Raw genomic sequence first — 20611 nt, 5'->3', positions numbered from 1 at the left:
TAAAGATTTAAGCTCATAAAATGGAAAAATTAATAATATTGTTACTAATATGAGTAATAATAATCATACATATGGAAAAATCTATAAAGAAAATACATATACGAAAACTCGTACATTTTGTTACGCCATCAATTTCTGGGGATTTTGGACAGAATCTTTTCCTAGTAATTATGCGTTTATATTTAAAAATTATTTAATCAATGAAGAAATAATTAAATAATAATTAAATACTGTAAATAATAAATAATACTGTATAATATGTTTTTAATAACAATGAATAAAGTCTAGAATTTACTGCTCAAGGTCGATATTCATTACTTGATACTGACAGAGAGGAAATGCACTGACATATATACAGCAGAGAAGATAGAAGAGTGCTCACGCCCGGGTTTTCGGCGTTCCCGATATAGTACTGACATCTGCTCAGCCTTAGCATGGCACAGAACCGGGCCGTCTTTCCTGGAACAGAACCGAGCAGTCTTTTAGCATAAAACCGAACGCACATTATTTTTTTAACTAATTTAATTTCTTAATATTTTGTAGCCTTCTGGGAAACTTATTGTAAAACTCGGGTAATACTCAATATACTATACATTATGAGAAACGATAAATTAATATATTAATTATTAATCTATAAATTAACAAACAATTAACAAAGGTGAGTTGAAGCTTGAAAATGCTCACCTTATAATTTTATAAAATAGTAGTATTCCTTGTAATGTGCTTATTTATATGATTTTTATTAAAAGTAACTAAAACTTTGATTTTTTAATTTTCCGATTTTATCTAAAATCGATATGTAGTCGTTCGATATCTAAAACATGGATAAATACAAAATGTAAGTTAAAAACTGATGTAATTATTTTGCAATAATGCAACAAAGAATCAAAATTTAAGACATCATTTATTGTTGTCTTGAATTATGTTTGTTATTTTCTACTTTAATGAAACATATATAGTTATAAAATTCAAGGGTGTTATTACTGTATAAGATTGAAAATAAGATACCATAGTATGCGCATCAATGAGTTGTAATGTTTGATTTGATATAGTACACAGTTGCTAATGGCAACGCTACATATGTAGATGTATAGTACGAACTATGCTCTTTATTAGCGTAAGAGCCAGTTACTGAAAACGTAATTTATTTGATTGTAATATTTATTGAATTTGCAATAATAAATTAATATTCGATATGAGCTCGATTTTTGGCGTCGGTGATAGTAATACTAATACGAACGTTATCATTTTTGACGCTTCTAAGTGCAAGAGAAAACTGAATGAAGAATTTAAAGTGCTACAGAGAAAGTTAAAATCGAAGTGGAAATTTGTTGAGTATGTTTAGCATTTTAATTTTTCTTTCATCGAAGATTATTTGTAGTGTAACGTTTTTAGAAATTATTTTATTTTAGAAATAACGATGTATTAACAGAAGAAACTTTGTCAACGTGTAAAGTGCTAGTGTTGCCAGGTCCTCAAAACAAATTCACAGAATTGGAAATGAATTCCATTCGAACATTTTTAAATTCTTCTGGGCATATTTTAGTTATGCTTGGCGAAGGTGGTGAAAATAAGTCAAACACGAACGTTAATTTCTTACTGGAAGAATTTGGTATAATGGTGAACAATGGTCTAGTATTTGATAATGTGATAATTTAAATGAAATTAATATTTACGAATTGCTTTGATTATTATTATTTATCTTTCAGATAGTGTAATTCGTATGAGTTATAGTCAAACAATGCATCCAAAAGAATGTTTAATTTCCCAAGGAATGTCAAATAAATCAATATTTTCAAAAAATCATGACGAATACATGTAAATCATTTTAATATAAAATAATTATTATTTATGAGAAAAGAAAAAAATATACAAGTTTTTAAAAATATTTTCTTCTATTTTCAGAAATACAAAATATTTATATCCATATGGTGCAACCTTAAATGTGGCTCAACCTTCAGTAGTCGCATTGTCCAGTGGATCACTTGCAGTTCCATTGAACAGACCTATTTGTGCATATTATTACAGCGAAGCCAGTAGTGGTAAATTAGTTGTCTTAGGTTCATCGAAAATGTTAACGGACATGTACATAGAGAAAGAAAAGAATGATTTATTGAGAGAGATGATATTTGATTTCTTCGAATCAAAAGAAATTGTGACTAAAGAATATCAAATGGATGATGTAGACGTAAGTTCTAAAATTTTTATGAATCTTTATATAAGAAGTAATATCATTCATGATAACTAATAATTTAATTGTACTCATTTAGTTTTGGGAATATAATTTTGTGCCTGACTTAACACAACAAGCAGATAATCCAAAAGTATGCACTCAGGATATGGATATGACAGATAATTCGTATGATTATACTAAATTATTCAAACATCACTTATATTCAATAAATTTAAATATGGTACCATCTTGCATAAAGGCTTACGAAGTTTTAGATGTAAAACATGAACCCCTTAGCTTAATTCCACCACATTTTGAAGCTCCACTACCACCCACACAAGCATCGGTACAAATTTCTATTATTTACGTTAAGTATGCTGATTTGCATTAAGTATAAATCGTCCAAATCTATATTAAAAACTTTTTTTGCAGGTTTTTCCACCAAGTTTTCAAGAATTACCTCCTCCAGCTTTGGAATTATTTGATTTGGATGAAGCCTTTAGTTCTGATCTATTAAAACTTTCTCAATTAACAAATAAATACATGGCAACAAAAGATTTGTCAAAAGATGTTGAATTGGATCACTACATTAGGGAATTTGGAAGTTTAATAAGGATAAACAACTCTAACATTCATACAGCTAAAGAAGTATTAAACTCTGTCTTTCAATCTATCTGCAGATATAAAGCCATGCATGAATAAGAAACTAATACAATTGTTAAATTGTAAATACATTTTATATTTATTTATCATATTTGAAATACGCAGTATGTGTACAAAAGTATGTAAATACTGTATAAAAGATTTTTCACTACTCCATAAAAATACATTTTATATTTATATATCATATTTGAAATAAGCAGTGTAAAAAACGTATGTAATTACTGTATAAAAGCTATTTCTCTATTCCGTAAAAATGTAATATATGCAATTGTCTTTGATTACCAAACTGTACATAACTTACTTATTTCAAGTATGAATTATCTTAACCTTAATTATAACCTTCTTCGAAAAATAATTTTGCGCTTTAAAGTAGAATATTGTACTTATGGAACTCCTAACAAACATATCAGATAAGTAATTTAAGTTTTCTAAAATTTGATTTAAATATTACTAGAGAACAGCAGAGAGTTCTCACACCTTTGTGCTTGTATGCCTCCGTTACAGTGCTATCCCCGCATTAAATCCTAGTCTGGAACAGATCCCACACCCACGGTAGAGCGGAACATTTAGCCTAGATCAGATCCAACACCCACGTTTAGCCTGGATCAGATCCAACACCCACGTTTAACCTGGATCAGATCCCACACTCACGGCAGAGGCGACCATGTACACCGACGAGGCACTGTTATCGTCGGTGCATGTAGCCTGGACACCGATGAGATATAGGAATAAACCTGACATACCGACGAGATATATTTAAAGACTGCCAGCCCCCGTTTCTCGTTGGTGCCTGACACGTTATGGGACTTGGTGTCCTAGGAATCTGTAGTACCGTCACCTGCCGTCACCTTAAAATGCCAGTGATTTTAGCGTCCTCTACGTTTTAAGAACGATGAATTCGAGAACTAGATCCAGTGCGACTCGGGTTCAACTCTACAGCGTTGTCAAGTCTAAACTTTAGATTCTAAAATACGCAACCTTGTCAGATTACGAGTTTTCAATACATCCGAAAATCATCGAAGAGCACGATCGCGAAGTGGCTCTCTTCTGCCCGTTCGCCGAAAAGAGAGCGTATTAAAAAGAAATCTTACGGTTAGAAGTGCGCGAAAAAGGGGGAAGAAGAGAAGGTGAGAAACGAGTGCATGTGGCAAGACGCATGGCGAGGCTTAGGACATCTTGCGGGAGTGGGAAAAGTAAGAAAACTAAGCGGAGACAGTAGTAGATAAAGAAGAGCGAAGACTCGAATGAGCAAAGCAGGTAAAGGTGGAGCCGAGCGGAAGGAGGAGAGAGGAAGGGACAGACCAAGACAGGTAGAACAGCTGAGAAGAAAAAGAGCGGACAGCGAAGGCTCGATACTGAACGCATTTAAGTGGAAAAGGGATATCGAATCGGAGCAGGCAAGGTTAAAGATCGGAAAGGACATAGAAGAAGAATTCTTAAAACTGAGGAGTGTAGAAAGGTCGCCTCCGCCGAAAAAAAAACCGAGGAAGAGAAAGGATCCGCGATAAAAGAAATGGAGGCGGCAAGACTCGACAGATTGATGGAAATTATGCTGACAGTAAAGAAAGGTATGGAAGAGCTGAGGCAGGGAATGCACGATCTGAGGGACGAATGGAAGAGGAGAGATGAAATATGGGAAAGGTAAGAGAAGGAAATCAGGGGACGGATAGAAGCGTTGGAGGGCAAGAAGGAACATACAGAGAGGTTGGCAGGAAGACTGGAGGGGCTTCAAAAGAAGGAAGATGCTAGAGAGCAAAGAGAGACAAGGAATAATACCACAATATAGGGAGAAGATCTACCATGTAAAGAGACACCGACGGAAACGGAGGGACTATGTGCTAAGGCATGAATTGCAGGTGGAGTCAGAAATCGAGGAAGCATACTGGGTAGGAAGGGGAGAGAGGAGGAAGCTGCTGATAGCGAAGTTAAGGAGCTGGCAACAGAAAAGAGAGGTAATGCTAAAGAAGAATACATTGAAAGATAAGAGGTTGTTTATTGATAATGACCTGACGAAAAAGGATAGGGAGATACAAAGAAATATTAAAGATATTGCCAAGATGGAAAGGGAGCAAGGGGCAACGGTGAAAGTGGGGTACAGGAAAGTAAAAATCAGCGAGAAGATATTTATCTGGAAAGAGGAGGGCGGGCTGAAAGGGGTAAATTTTTGGAGCAGGTCAAGTTCGGTGAATCTCTAAGTCATTGGAGGATCGCTGAACTTGTAAGGACAACGAAAACACGGCAAAAGATAGTACCAACACTCGGTGTCCGCGCGTATGCGGATGCAGACATGCGGGAAGAGGGGGTAGGCAGAATAGGGAAAGAAGTAAGAAATAAATGAGAAATAGACACAATTAAAAGCAGATACTGGAATGTTGCAGGATTATACAGTAAAGACAAACAGTTTTGGAATTTTTTAAAAGAACTCGATGTAATAGGATTAGTAAAAACATGGGTTGGGGAGAAAAAATGGGAAGGATTGAAGGACAAATTGCCACAGGAATTCTCATGGCAATGCAAATATGCCACCAGAGAGAAAAAGAAGGGGAGAGCGATAGGCGAAATTATCATAGGTATAAGAAAAGGTATAGGAGAGGAGGAACCAACGGGGGCAACGGAACGCATCCAAGAGACGATTAAACGTACAAAATGAAAAATGGAGAATAATAAGAGTCTACAGCGGAGATATGAAGGAGACGAAAGAAGAGTTAGACCACATAATACAGGGGATGCAGGTGGAGAAATTGATAATCGGTGGAGATTTCAATGCAAGAATTGGACAGGAGGGGGGGGGGGGGAGATTTTAGTATAGAAGAATTGCATGGCTCTAGGAGTTCAAAAGATAAAGTTAAAAATATGAAAGGTAAGTTATTATTAGAGATAATCGAGGAAAGAGGATGGAATATTCTGAATGGGAATATGGAGGGAGACGAAGAAGGAGAATACACATATACGGAGCCGAGAGGGAGCACGGTAATCGATTATATAATAACAAATGTAGAGGCGAAAGAAGATATCAAGAAATTCATAATGGGAGAAAGAGTTGAGTCAGACCATATACCCCCATTTTGAGACCTAAAGGCAAAAATAAACCTATTACATAAGTTACATAAGTTACGATATTTAGTTAATTGTCAAGAAGATTGAAAGAGAAATAAATTGCTTTCATTTTATGGAATTTTTAAGATTGTTAGACTGTGACAGACAAAGGGTTAAGACCAGGACCGGCGTAAACTTTTGCGGGGCCGAGTTCAAAAATTGTGCGGGCTAAAAAAACACTTTTAAATAAATTATCTATTATAAACGCATTATTACATATTATATAGGATGGTAGAGTATTACCATATTATTTTTCTGGCCTTTTTCGTCGCAAAGTGTCCCATTACATCATCAAAATCGAACGTAAGTTGTAACCTGTGGTCATATAAAGCGTGGGGCCGGGTTCCGGGGAACGCGTTGAATCCACCTCGCGCCGGCGCTGGTTGAGACGCGCATTTTCCATAGAAATTGTTACAGATCGAAATATTCGCTTGATCTCGGAAAAGCTTCGGAGGCTGTCGCTTAAATATTTGTTTAAAAATAAATTGGCTTGAGATTGATTTTGTAGGAACATAGGTCGCATAAAATAGACATGTGACGCAAGTAAGAGATGAGAAGGGTTCGTAATAGGTCACGGGCTCATGTAGGGTGTGAACGGCGAATTATTAATAATAAAAATTAATTGCCTCGAACGATGCCTCGGTTCAATCGATCTTCAAGGTTTGTACGATCTAATCGCCGACACAGTGATCTCGTTTTCTTGCTGTTTTTAAAATCAAAAAAGAATTTTGTTGACAATATTAAAGATAACTTTTTCGAAAAATATCAACAACTACTAACACTACAAATACTAGCCGCCTGACATTACATACTCGTGACTTTCAACTTATTTTTGTAATAGCGTTCTATCTGGCATCGTTCGAGAAACCAAACAGTTGTCGGTGTTTTCTCACCCGTATTTTCGATATTGTGACTTTTTTAAAAGCGTATTTCAATATTTCAATATTTCAAACTGACTTGGACTAACTGAAACGATGGAAGTGATTTCATATTAACGTCGGCACTCTTATGATTCAAGTAATCAATTAAATATAATTTTTTCATATTTATCAAAATGTATGTAACGAATTCCTCTTTCAAGTCTTTGTTACTTGGCTTCCTTTAAAGGATAAAGACATATATTCTTCTTACAAATTGAACGTATTGTTCTTTTATGTTTCCACTTTCTTTCGCTCAAAGGAAACGTTCTACAATACATTTTAAACCATTATTGAATATCGTTACGGTTATGGGGGAGATGATTGTTGAGGCAATTAATTTATATATTTAGAACAAAATACTTTACTATACACTGAAAAATCCTCTCTCTGCCAGTACCGGAGTATGTACGACAGAGACGGAAAGGATCACGTGACAGGGTCGCGGCGGCAGCGTGCGGAATAGCGCGGTAGAAAGGGAAATCAGAGTGGGGGAACAAGTCTTGATCTGGCGACACTGGCTCGCGGTTCCCGTATCCCCACCTCACAGCTGTCTGACGGTCCTCAGTGCCGTAGGCACAGACGTAAATACAAATATTTTGTGCGTAACAGAAAAGTGCTTATAATATTGTTATTTAATTTTTCACTGTGTCATGTACAATTTCTTTTTCTGCCTTCGCAGCATTCTGCAAATTATCCATTAACATTGTCATAAACAATTTCTAACATCGTCATAAAAGTATGATGGTATTTATCAAATTTGAAGTTCTTCAAATATTACTTTTCGTTCGGTTTAATGAAAATCCCATTGCTGTGCTCGAAGTATGCTATTGATTAGAGCTGTTTACATTTAGCTCGCGTATTTGAGATCGAGCACGTCCATAATTGATTACGAAATGCGCACGCTACAGTCAAATATTCCCTGAAATAATCGTTCAGTAAAATGTCACGTAAATCAAATTCTTTGAAATTCTGACAGAAACGAATACCGTTCTCCGTTTTACATTTTGAACAATTTTGTCTTATTAGCTCTTGCATTCAATTATGTATTTTATAATTCTTTCAATACTTATAGGGTAAATACAGTGATGTTCGGATAAATGTCCACATTTCCGTCCGGATAATTTATTCTTCTCTCTCTCTCTCTCTCTCTCTCTCTCTCTCTCTCTCTCTGTCTCTCACTATTCACAAAGATTTTAGCATTGTTTCAAGACTTAAAGCCATAGTAAACTAGGTCATTGGATTCGAAGGTACCCTTTAGTATTGTGATTGCATGTTGCAACAAAATGGTGTAAACAAATCTCTTGACGAAAGAAGAAAGAATAAGAGAAACAGAATCATTGGTAGACTTTGGTTCCATTTTACCGATTAGTATGCTAAATTCGACGTGTTTCTATTTTACATGAGAGTCACATACACACCAGGACTTTGTTCATTCTTCCTGTTTCGACAGTTGATTTGCACGGAGCGTCGCTCGCTTTGCTACATTAAACCTTCTCGTGTTACGAATTTAAACAGTATTTCGATGGCAACATAGCGGAATGCTATGTGACAACTGTTATAAATTTACGGTTTCTATCAGTGTAGCGATGTTGAGTCATACATAGTCGCTCGCGTTGACGATCGTTCCGCAAGAATCGTTCGTTACTTTCACTTTTCTTTCTTGTATTCGTAAAACACATTTTAGACGGTAACGTGCGAAAGTGTCCACAATATCAGCTTTTGGCATATTATACCGAATGTCCATTAACTAGCTGTCATTAGGCCTAGAGCTGTTCTTATGAGGTACCCGAGTAAACAGGAATTACCCGAGTACCCGGGTATCTCATGAATCGACTGCGGATCTTTCTGCAAAATAAAAATTGTTTGGATCAATTGAAAGAAACAGAAGACACATTACGATTACTTATTTTCTTTAACGATCTTGTCAACGTTCTTAGATTCGTTTAATTTCTTTATTGTTTTAAATTGCACCAACTCATTTTTGCCATAAATGCATAAAATCCCCAGTCTACTCATGAGATACCTAAGTATATGAGATAGTTTTTATTATTATTTCATGAAACTGTTGATAGTAGATTTTCTAAATGTTTACAAAGCAATTTGTGTTTAGTATTTTTATAAAAAAATATGAATTAACCGAATACTCGAATAAAGCATAGAGGGCGGCGGTTCAGGAAATAACAGATTTTGTAACCAGTTCTGAGACCTCATGAGATACTCAGGTACCCGGGGACTCGGCTGTCTCATGAGATATCCGAGTCGGATATCTCACATACCCGGGTAAAGGTACTAGCTCTAATTAGACCCTCACTGACCTTAAACAGTGAAAATCAGGCACAAAGGGAAACCAGTCCTAATGTATTGGGTCGGTCAGAAAATTCGTGCCGTTTTATCCAACTACCAACGATTGGGCAGATCACGAATTCGCTTTTCCCAGAACGTTCTAGGTAATTCCGCAAAAATTTATCTAATTGAATTTTGACGGCAACCAGATTTGATAATTTTTTTCACTTTTGATTTTTTTCTTTTGTTATCAGGACTGTAAGGAGGGTGGTGCAAAACATCCCTTCCTTCAAACGGTGTAATTGCTCGCAATATTTAAATGATATTATAATTCCACTTGATACAGTGGAACCTGAAAATTTGTTGACTCATAATAAAAGAAATATGTGCAATTTCTTGCAAAAATTCACATTTTTCGTTAATGTTTATGGATAAAAGATAATGAAAATACAATTCTGTTTTCAAATTTCTAAAAAAATTGTTTGATTTTGGTCTGGAATTTTTTTCAATTTTTTCGGAAACCGTTTGTTTTACGAAAAAATGTGATAGGACATACAAGACACAGCCTGTCCAGATGTGTGTACAAGTTTAGTTTAACATATTTGTTGAGGAATCGGGTGATTCCGATGGCTGATAGAACCTTATCAGAAGATTTGGAATCGCACTATCTTGCACTACGCGTAGTTTATTTCGTGTATCGCGTGGAACCCCTTGGGTTGCTTGGTGGCACTGTGTGCGGTGAAGAGACTTCGAAAAACACGTGAGATAGTTCGTCGCACGTTGTCGCGTGTTACGAGCAAAAAGCGAAGGTACATGGTGGTCTTGTCGCAATAACGATTGGACACGAAAGAGAGTGAGGACGAGTTCCGTAATTCGGGAGTTGGTAGCGAGCCGATGGCCGAGCGCGCTAATTGGCTGGTAATCGGTGGCCTGATTTTTGGGAGAGATGACAGGTGCGTCTCAATGAGCGAATCCATGAGGGGTCCCATGGGAGCGGATAAAGTATATTTATTACAATATTTTTCTATACAGTCAAGAATTTAGGAGATATTCAAGAAAAACGATTTTATGAGCATTTAATTAAATATTTTAATGTTTAAGAGCCCGGGAGGCACGTTTTCCCGTTATCCGCGGGTGCTCAAACTTTGCACAGATTTTTTTTATTATTTGGGGGGGGGGGGGCGGGGTATGAACAAAATTTAAAAGTCATAAATAAGAGCCACCCTAGTGTTACATCGTAGCACGACCGAGCATCCAAGGGGGAACCCCCTAATAGTGGGGATAAAATTTTCTCACCTTCAGAGTAGACAATTTTCTTATATGGGAGAGAGTACTGTGTCTATATTATCTGCATTAAAATTTCTTTGTAACTTCGAAAGGAGAGAATCAAATTAATTTTTTATTGAACGGTACAAAAGCTTTTATATTATTAGCGGACTTTGCATAGTTGAGTTTTGTTATAAAAAACAAATTTTTTTATCAGATACCTCATTCATTTCACTTTCTTTTTCTCTCTGTTTCTCTCTTGGCCGTCGGCTTGAGCACAGAAATTCGATGTGGGCCTGTCACGTGGTCCCACCGTGGAAACGTCCCGGAGTTCGCAAACAACTCTCCTCGAAATCGACGACAACGCGGCCCCACAGTGGTCTCAAATCGCCAAAACGTGGTCAAAACCTCACAACTTATTAAAAAATTATTGGTTCTGCTTGAAAATTGGTATTAGGCCGTTTTTGGGGTCGCTGATCACGAATCTGAACTTGATATTAGATAATTCGCTGTCTCATATTGACCTGAACGAGGGGAAAGACTAATTCTCCGGATAGCAAACTCTACCCTTTGTATTGCATAAAACAAAGTATGTACTGTATTGTATTTGTATTGTATAGGTATTCTATTCGCACTTCATAGTTCCCAAAGAAGAAAGAATTGAAGAATTGCTGGTCTTTTTACGTACAATAAGATCCCATACTAACAAATATAGGTTTTCATTTGAAAAAACAAAGATGACCTTCAAATGACCTTGAAAACGCCATCCAAATAAAAAACTGATACTGCCTTGGACACGTTTTTTACACTTTTTTAATATCTTCCATACTTTTCGAGATATTCGGCTAGAATGTTTTCAAATGAACAGCCTTGAACTCTGCGTTACAAAAAACAATGATACGACCACAGAGGCACCTAGGGGCAGCTAATTTTTTTTAGAATTGCAAGATACTAGTATATCGCGCGGCAGCCGGGATAGTTCTGGGACATTTATCGGCTAGATACTTGGGACATATATCGAGAAAACACTGTAGTCAGCGATTTGCTAAAAGCACGTGCTAACAGAAGAGAAAAGAAAAGGGACCTACGACCACCATAAAAATGCGTTCGAACATACGCGCCTAGACGTAGACGCACCCATCCAAACGCAGAGCGAACAGACGCAATCGTATGCGATCGCTTCAGACAAAGTTTGACGAATGCAGTATAAAAGGCTCCAGGATCCCAAAACGCTGCGTCCAGACACGCTTAGGAAAACCGACCTTAATATTTCTTACAAGAAGTATCAATTTTGTGAAAGAAGCTGTAAAAAGGATCCCTACTTTTCATGAGCTTGCGTCTAACAAAACCTGCGGCGTCCCTGAGAATTACAGTTTGTTAACCTCATTCTCCAATCTTTACGCTTAATGCAGATCTCATTTAAGTCTATGCTATCTAACGCGTGTCTGATCCGGTGTTGGATTAATTGGAACCGCTCACTCTTTAGATGATCGGTTTTGAGTTTCATCCAAAGTTCGTCCACCTTAAGCGTCAGTGACCCAATGATCCGATTCGATTTCTTTTTCGTTCGTTTTACTTCAGGTTGCGTCCGTTTGAGTCCAGGCATGGTCCAATTCGAGTCTCTCCGTATTGGGCTTATCGGCTCCAAATTTATGGTTCCTGTGTTGGTTCTATACGCGTCGTTGGGTCCTGTGTTGATCCAATTCGAGTATGTCGGTGTGGAATTACTCCAATAGGACTTTGTTGACGCTGTGTCCCACCGATGGATATGGTACAAGGACAATACATATAGCGAAATTAATATAGTAAATCTTCTGCTTATTAACCGCGATCACACGATTTTACGTTCTTACGTGGATTACTTCGGACACAACGCTGTTCATAATTAAAAGTACATATGAAACTCTATTTCTTTCGTTATTGGTCTCGTAATCAACGAATAAAAATCGGAGTTTAATCTAAAAATTTATGCAAAAAGGAAATAGACTTTTTAAAATTTCCAAAATGAGAATGTAAACTCTCAAACTATGAAAATATTTTACTATTAATCAAGTAATTAGAAACACATTCTCAAAAAGAATCTTCTGCCTGAAGCGGATGATGACTGAAGACAGTTGAACGACAGTTGAGACGAGCGTGTGATCAACATATACATATAAAGTGAATCACAGTAACGTTCGGGCAATTTAAAAGGACGACAACTGTTTTAACATCGGGCCATACGACTTTGATTTTTTTTTGAGAAAGTGGAAAATTAGCTTACTACCTGACGTGAAAAAGAAATGTTGAACATATTTGCAATTGGTCGGATTTTACAAAGAAAATATTAAAAGTTGTTGTTTACAACTTTTTTATGTGGGCCTATATTGAATACTTAAATCACACATTTTGTAGATCTGTTTCAATTATACATATTCTGAAAATTTCGTAAAAATCGATTGATGCAGAAAAAACTACAGGCATTGAAAGATGCGAACATCCTTAGATTTTCTACATTACTGTAAACAGCTGAAAATCGTCAAAAACTGCAATTTTCACCATGTTTAAACGCTTGTAGCTTATTGCAACGTTGACCGACCAACTTCTGATGAAAATTTCAGGATACTCTTCTCCGAAAGAAATATTTTTACGTCTTTTGTCTGTCGTTGATGGAGGTGGACTGATAGTATAAATACCCCACTGATTTTACCTGAACGGAATGGAACGTGCCGGTACCGATCTGAACGGATAATATAAATCGACCTTTATTCTTACATCTTTCCAGAAGAGACTGAGCACCGCTTGTGATCCATCGCAAGGGTCAGAAACGATGGTGAGGGTGGGGAGAGAGAGAGGGAGAGAGAGAGAGAGAGAGAGAGAGAGAGAGAGAGAGAGTGGGAGGGAGAGAGAGGGTAAGAAAAAAAAGTAGAACGAAGAGTTTCCTTCGAGTGGAGGGAGGTTCCACCTAACAGTTATCCGGCCCTAATGCTGGGCTGCTTCGACCGTCTGGCGCATACATACACATGCGAGCCCCATTTTCAATCGCACGACCGGTTAAGAGATCGAGATCTTGTTTTCTCTCAGCCTTCCGCTCCTTTGCTCTCTGATTTAACTTCGTCCACACCTATTTTCGTTGGCGGAGATAGTATAGTAGCAGCAATCAACAAACCGTTTTATGGCACGAAAGGAGAGCCGGCCTCTATTCAACTGTTTCGTCACTAGTCAAAATTTTCACCTCGAGAACTCGCTCGAATTTCTTTTGCTAGATCGACTGATCGTAAATCGCCGGCGCGCGACGAAATTGTCCTCCTTTTACGCGACGTCCTTTTATTTCCTGCTCACCCGCCATAATGAGAGAAGAGTAAGTATTCGACGACGTTCGTCTTCTATTATGTCTTCTCATGATCTGTTCACTCGGTAAATATTTACGCAGGAAGCAAGCATTTCTGAGACTTTGAAACGAGGCCAGACAAATAATACAACGTGGCATTTTAGTCTGTAAAAATGGCAATCTAGAACAATTCGGTGCATGTTCATCTGGCTTGCGAGACACAAAATTGAATCTGTTAAGAGGAAAGGACGATATAACTCGTCTTTTGTTCTTCTATAAACTAATGATAAGGCTGCGGATATGTAGTTCAATCGTTATAAAACAATAACCCAAGAATGCAGGATTTTTCAAGAAGTACACAGTTAACAACCACTACATTTGCATAAAATACGCACATCTATGTTTCTTGAGGAACGTGACGCGTCAAAACATACAAGTATTGACTATTTATCAATAAACTCTATGTCATGGTTGTCTGGCTGTCTATGATTAAATATATGTAAGTTTATGTTTGACCTGCTTAGCAAGTTAAGTATTCATAATTTAATTGATGCATACCCGATAATGTGTTTTGTCAAGAGTGTACACGTATCATCTCATAATTTATGACTTAATAAAACTCAAAGAAACAAGGAGTATTGAACAAACTTAGTTCAAGCCTGTTCTGTAAGAAGTCTTGTCTCAGTAAATCAAATTAATTAATATTATGCGCATTGTTATTTTAACATGCGGCATAATATTGAGAAAATCAATTATTTTCCTTGTTTTTAATAGACAACTTTCATACACACTCAGTTACAGCGCGTTTCATATTTATAACCCATCTGCAAATTAGTATCTACTTCTGACCATAGACAAAGGAACGTTTCTTTCGATTAGATATGTTAATTCTGAAAATTTGCTTACTTACACATTTATATTATATATACTGTAAATCAAGAGCATTACTGTATTACCGATGACATATGCAAACTTCAAAGACCAGCTAGAAAATTTAGAATAAGTATTTAAACACGCAAAACTAGTTTTAGAAAAATTGTTTTACACGTTGCTGACGATGCTTTTGATGATACCAGTGTATCGATATTTCTTGAAAGCATGTTAACAAAATACATTTTTGACGGCCATCGATTTCGAGTTCTAGCCTTTTGCGTAGATGTCGGACGATGATCGACCGTGTTCTCTCCCATGAGATCGACGGCTTTATGCGAAAACCAGTTTCTATTTTACAGTTTTAATGGGAAAAGCGTTTGTGCCGCAAACGTTATAACCGTTGCTTTGAGTTATCATTCCGCTTAAAAACAAAGAACAAATTCGTCAAAACACTGATTCCTAATCGCTTTTGTCACAATATTTCTTAAAAGAATATTTACTTAATAATTGTCTAAAACAGCAAATCGTACCGGCTAAGGTAATATATTTCTTTCTTTGCTTTCGAAATGATCTTGGGCATAAGTTTGAAAAATAAACTTTGCTTTGACTATACTATATATATATATATATATATATATATATATATTAATTATTCATTGACCTATTGTCTTGTATGTCATAATATCACCATCATCTTTATTTGTCGCTTTGGAAGTGCCGTTTATTGTTTTCTTAAACGATGAAAATAATCATTTAAATCGTTAAACCCATATGAATTAAAATGTTTCTTATAAAAAAAATTCAGCTTTTTAAATGATTCAGATTCTTCATTATACGCTTATCTGTTCTAAGATTTGTTTCTACTATCAGCGTAGAGTTCGATGTGTTCCTTAAAGGGGTCCGTCTTTCCCATGAAATTCTTGCTTGTACACGACGACGCTTTTCCTTCGATTTTTCTCGTTTTGGAAGTTGTCATCGAACATTTTTCGTCGTTTAAACTATTAAGCGCGTTCACTTGCAGTTTCATTTAACGTTTTTCTATACGAGTTTTATACGAATAAAAGTTACAACACGTTTACTAATGTCTTCAATATAAGAATGACATTGAACTTGTTAAGGATAGAATATAGTGTTTTATAATATTGTCGCGGAGTATAACTTCTATTTCGAAATCAAACAGCGCACCGATCCGTGTCTCGAGTTGAGCACCTCGCGAACGTTAAAAGAAAAGTAGGATGGTTCTACAAAACAGTTAGGTGGCCCTGATGTTAGTGAATCGCGAAGCCTTCGTGGCTCCTTTCGCCTTGATAAGTATCTACACAGTGCTCGAGAGATTCTTGCCGCCGGAACCGTAGCCCGCCTAGCTGCTAGCGGCAAGAAGCAAACGAGCGAACGAGTGTACACTCAGGGCCGCGGTAAGGAAAACTTGCGCCTGGAGCCAAAATTATAATTTCCGTCCCCCTACCCGTACCAAAGGAATACAAATATTTTATCAGATATTGATTCATCATAAAAAACTTGAAAAAATACACACACACAAGCAAGGTTAACTATCACCAACAGTGACAAAGTTAAAAAGAGTGAAAAAAATTCAGGTATCTACCTATCAAAACTCACAACTACACTTTTCTAACTTTCAACCGAGCAAAGTGAATTAAATCTTTCTAATTTATTCGTATTAATTATTGATATTCGTGAACCGTTCCTGACTCATTGAAGATCCTAAATAATTTTTTACGAATAATGCGCCACGCGCAGTTTATACGGTTCGCGCCCGAAGTGGCTCGAGAATTACGACCGTCATGGGGAGCGAGACGCGCGGCCGGAACAAGGGGGCGCACAGTGGGCAATTTGGACAAAATCGGATTCAAAATCAAGGAACTTTCGATAGGAATGAGGTAGAGCGATGAAATTTTTTTAAAATGAAAGCTGCATCTTTGTAGAATATGGGAAAAATAGAGAGATTGTGGTACGAACGTTTTTTAACCTCGAGAAAATTCGTTAAACGCGAACAAATTCAAGAAAATTTTAGTTTTTCCAATACCACGCGCGGAAAAAAATTTTTTTTAACATACTATACATCATTTCCCATAGATTTTTTCACGCTGATTTCAAATCTGGTCTCAAAATTTGTCTACGACCTCAGGATTTTGCAAAAAATAGATTTTTGTGACAAAAACTAATGAAGTCATTTTTTCGTTGAAATGATTGGATGGTAATATTCTCCCTATTTTTCCCATATTCTACAAAGTTTCAGCTTTCATTTAAAAAAAATTTTATCGCTCTACCTCATTTCTATCGAAAGTTCTTTGATTTTGAATTCGATTTCGTCCAAATTGCCCACTGTGGGGCGTAGCCCTCAAAAATCGGCCAAAACGCGCTCGGTCCTGCCGACTTCTGCTCTAGATGATACCGCGTGTTCGTTGCCGGAGCAAGAAGTTAACTCTTGGGACGTGACGTTGGCTCTTGAGGACCGGTCCGAGAGATCGAGATCCCCGTTTTCTCCGCGCTGTCGATCTTTAGCCTCTCGTCGCGCCGCGCCGGCTCGGACCGGGCCACTCCACCTTCGTCCCTGCCTCTGCCTCTTGACACGTTTACGTGCACGCACGGTCTTAGAGCTTCTAACTAACAATGAGATGCAGCGCGTGAAACTACGCCGCTCCTACACCGAACATTTCCAGTAGAACTGATTGTGAGTTCCCGAACTCCGTGGCATGAAATAAACTGTAGAACGGAGGTTACTGCCGGTTTCATGCTTTGTTGCTCCCTTGCTCCCTTGTTTCCTTGCTCCCTTGCTCCCTTGCCCCCTTGCTCCTTTGTCCGATATTTTTCTACAGAGTGTCCCGAAAGCATAGGCTTTCAACATACCTACACTACCGTAAATTAGAGAAACATGGACAGTGTTTTGTAACATTTCATACGTGTTTCAAATATCAATTGTTATGTGTTGCTCTACTACATCCATAATAATATACATATATGTTCATATAGGGTGTTTCATTTGAAGTGACACCCTAGAATATCTCTGAAATTATTAATGATATCCAAAAATGTTTCAGTAATTATCTAGGAAAGGAGCTTCCTCGCCGATTTCAATGATCTTGAAATATCTCATCAAGGTCGTCATTCTGAACAACTTCTTTTTATACATGTTACAGCCGCTCGGTCTTAGTTTTCGAGATATTTGTAAAAAAACTGTTAGGTCCGCTGCAGCGAACTGCGCGTCAATTAAAAGGGACAGAATTCACTGTAGTGGACGTCCGTGTGTTTTTTTGTAAATATCTCACAAACGAAGGCCGTACCGTGATAACATGTATAGAGTACAGAGAAAAGCTGTTCAGAATAGTGTCCGTGACAACATACATATTTCAAGGTGACTGAAATCGGTGAGTAATCGCTAAAGTAAATAATTACCCAAACTGTTATTAGGTTAGCTCGTTCGGTGATCAGTCACGGCCTCGGTAGTGTTTTAACAACGCGTAAGGAGCATTACATGCATACATTGTTCCTTCAATATTCGTTGCTAAGATTATAGATATTGCACAAGTCCAAATGAAATCGTTGACATAAATTTAAAACAGAAATTTAAAAACCAAAATTTATCAATAAGAACCAAGTGCTTCGCACGACATGAAGCGAAGAATTCGTCAAGGATGTCATCAGATTTCTAAAGAAATGCTAATTCGGATTGACAGGTCATTCAGAGATTGAGTAAACCTCCACATTCCCTAGTAAATACCACTAGGGTAAGGGACCCAATTACTGAGGGGTACCAATTACTGTATCTATATTAATTATATTTATTTTTACAGCGTAATGAATATTAAAAAAGAGATATTACATTTTTTTTCATTAAAATCAGTTAATATATATAGGGTGTCCCAGAAATGTTGTACTTCCTTGAGAGGGATGATTCCTGAAATCATTTGACGAAACTTTTTCCTTTGGGCAAGTGTTGTCCACGGTTTTGTTAACCAGTTAACTGTGGAATTTAATTTTAAAAGTCCCTCACGGCGCGGAATTAAAATCAAGCAATGACGAATATATACGTCGAATGCAGGCCAAATGCCGCTATTATAAATTTTATGTATAATATATATAATATGTATAATAATATGTATAATATAATATGAATTACATTTTTATTCGATAAGAAATTAACAATTCATTAACGTTAACCGAACCGCAATAGAATTTTGGATGACGTGTATACACGTCAAATGCGCTTAACTAGTTAAGGAGTTATTAACGAAAAACGCGGATGAATCAAAGCGTAGCTACAGCGGACAGATTGCGGCTCGGCCAATACCAACGCCACACATAGCGGGACCTGTTGTCGAACCGAAATCCGTCCGCTGTAGCCGCGCTCTGATTGGTCTCCATTTTTCGTTAATAACTCTTTAACAAAGCCGCGGAGAACATTTGCGCACAGGCAAAAATTACTTCAAATGACCTTACGCACCGTCCCTTTTAAGGAAGTACAACATTTTTGGGATACTTTGTATGTTATATATCCTTTTTAATATTCATTATGCTTTAAAAATAAGTATAATTAATATAAGCACAGTAATTAAGTCCCTTACGAATCTAAGTCGTTAGAACCTAAGTTGCAAGGCCGATTACGCTAGCGACGATATTGAGCGGTACCGCCATACACCATGATATACAGCTAATTTTTGTTTGACAGTGATTGCGAGGATACTTGTAGATCGGTTTGAAGCAAACAGCGGACTCGAATGTTGAGCCAAATGACTCCCTGCATTATTGACTGATGAGAAAAAAGTCTTGGCTAATGTCGAAAGATTGGACTGAGGTGACTCAAGTCGAAGACTGATCGTTTTGACTAGAAGTTCGTACATATGTCTAGTTACTGGCATTGAAGACTGTCAAGACTGACACAGACTGAGAGAGACTGAGTAACATTCTTCGACAACGAATATTTATTAGCTGATCAGCTGTCGCCTTGACGAAGACGAAAGCCCGAAACGCGTAGGAGCGCAGGTAGACCGGGTACTCTGAGCAGACGACCAAGGTAGACGCCAGCAGGTGTACCGGTCATAAACCGTAGGTCGACGATGAGGTGAGCGATGTTCTATTGTGTGAAAGTGCGCTGATTACTTTCATTGTTGGAAAGTACGACGGCAACCATTTCGAGAAGCTATTTACGTAGGCAATAGGATATTTAGTATAGACCGCACATCCCTAAGGGATCCCTAATGCGGTTAACCTAATTATATAAATATACAACAACGTAATTATCCACCAGGTATACCAACCTATATTATCCACTAGGTATGCAGTTCGTTGACCTGACCGTTCGCCCTTAGTTTTCGACATTGCCGTATACCTGAAGTCAGCTGTGCAGTTCATCTCCGAATGGCCCAGTGACACACATTTCGAAGCAGCAAATGCATTTACGGCTGAAAAAGCGAGTTTTAATTATTATAAATCCATTTCTGCTCCTTTTCTTGTTCACTTTATCACTGCGGCGCAACACCAACGCTCCTGCTCAGTGGATCCTGCTGCCGAGCCCGTCTCTCCCTGCCGTCGTGGGCCGTGGCCGTGCTCTGATTGGTCCGTGTTTTTCGTTAATAACTCCTTAACAAAGCCGAGGCAGACATTTTTGCATAGGAAAATGTCGCTTCAAATGACCTCAGGAACCACCCCTTTCACGGAGTTGATGTAATTTTGGGATACCCTGAAATTATAAAACGTTACAGACAAATATCTCCAAAAATATTGATTATACGCAAAAATGTTTCAGATGAAAGTTGTACACCCCAATGTGTGGTGAAGGTCAACTTTCTTTGTTTAAATGCAAATCCAAATGAAAAATAGCATTTTATTTGCAAATAAGAAATGATAAATAAATTATTTGTGGAATTATTTAAATGATTTTTTAATTACATAAAATGTTTAATTATCATTTGCAAATGAAATGTTCATTTAATTTGAAATTTGTTATTTATTATTTAAAATGAAATTTGCCCAACTCTGGTCTCTCATATCAGCTTTGGTCGGATTAAT

At 37.2% G+C, this 20611-nt stretch overlaps 1 protein-coding gene across 1 annotated transcript; it reads left to right on the top strand.

Annotated features, from left to right (window-relative positions):
- The first annotated feature begins 965 nt into the window (after nt 1–965).
- On the top strand, nt 966–3017 carry Ift52 (intraflagellar transport 52). The gene is made up of 6 exons (XM_076784579.1): nt 966–1335; nt 1413–1630; nt 1710–1818; nt 1906–2188; nt 2271–2519; nt 2606–3017. The coding sequence occupies exons 1-6, from the start codon at nt 1196–1198 to the stop codon at nt 2873–2875; spliced, it is 1269 nt and encodes a 422-aa protein (XP_076640694.1). The 5' UTR covers nt 966–1195; the 3' UTR covers nt 2876–3017.
- The last annotated feature ends 17594 nt before the right edge of the window (nt 3018–20611 follow it).

This window comes from Halictus rubicundus, chromosome 3, assembly GCF_050948215.1.
Source record: "Halictus rubicundus isolate RS-2024b chromosome 3, iyHalRubi1_principal, whole genome shotgun sequence".
Taxonomy (NCBI): domain Eukaryota; kingdom Metazoa; phylum Arthropoda; class Insecta; order Hymenoptera; family Halictidae; genus Halictus; species Halictus rubicundus.
This window is presented reverse-complemented; position numbering and strand designations above follow the sequence as displayed.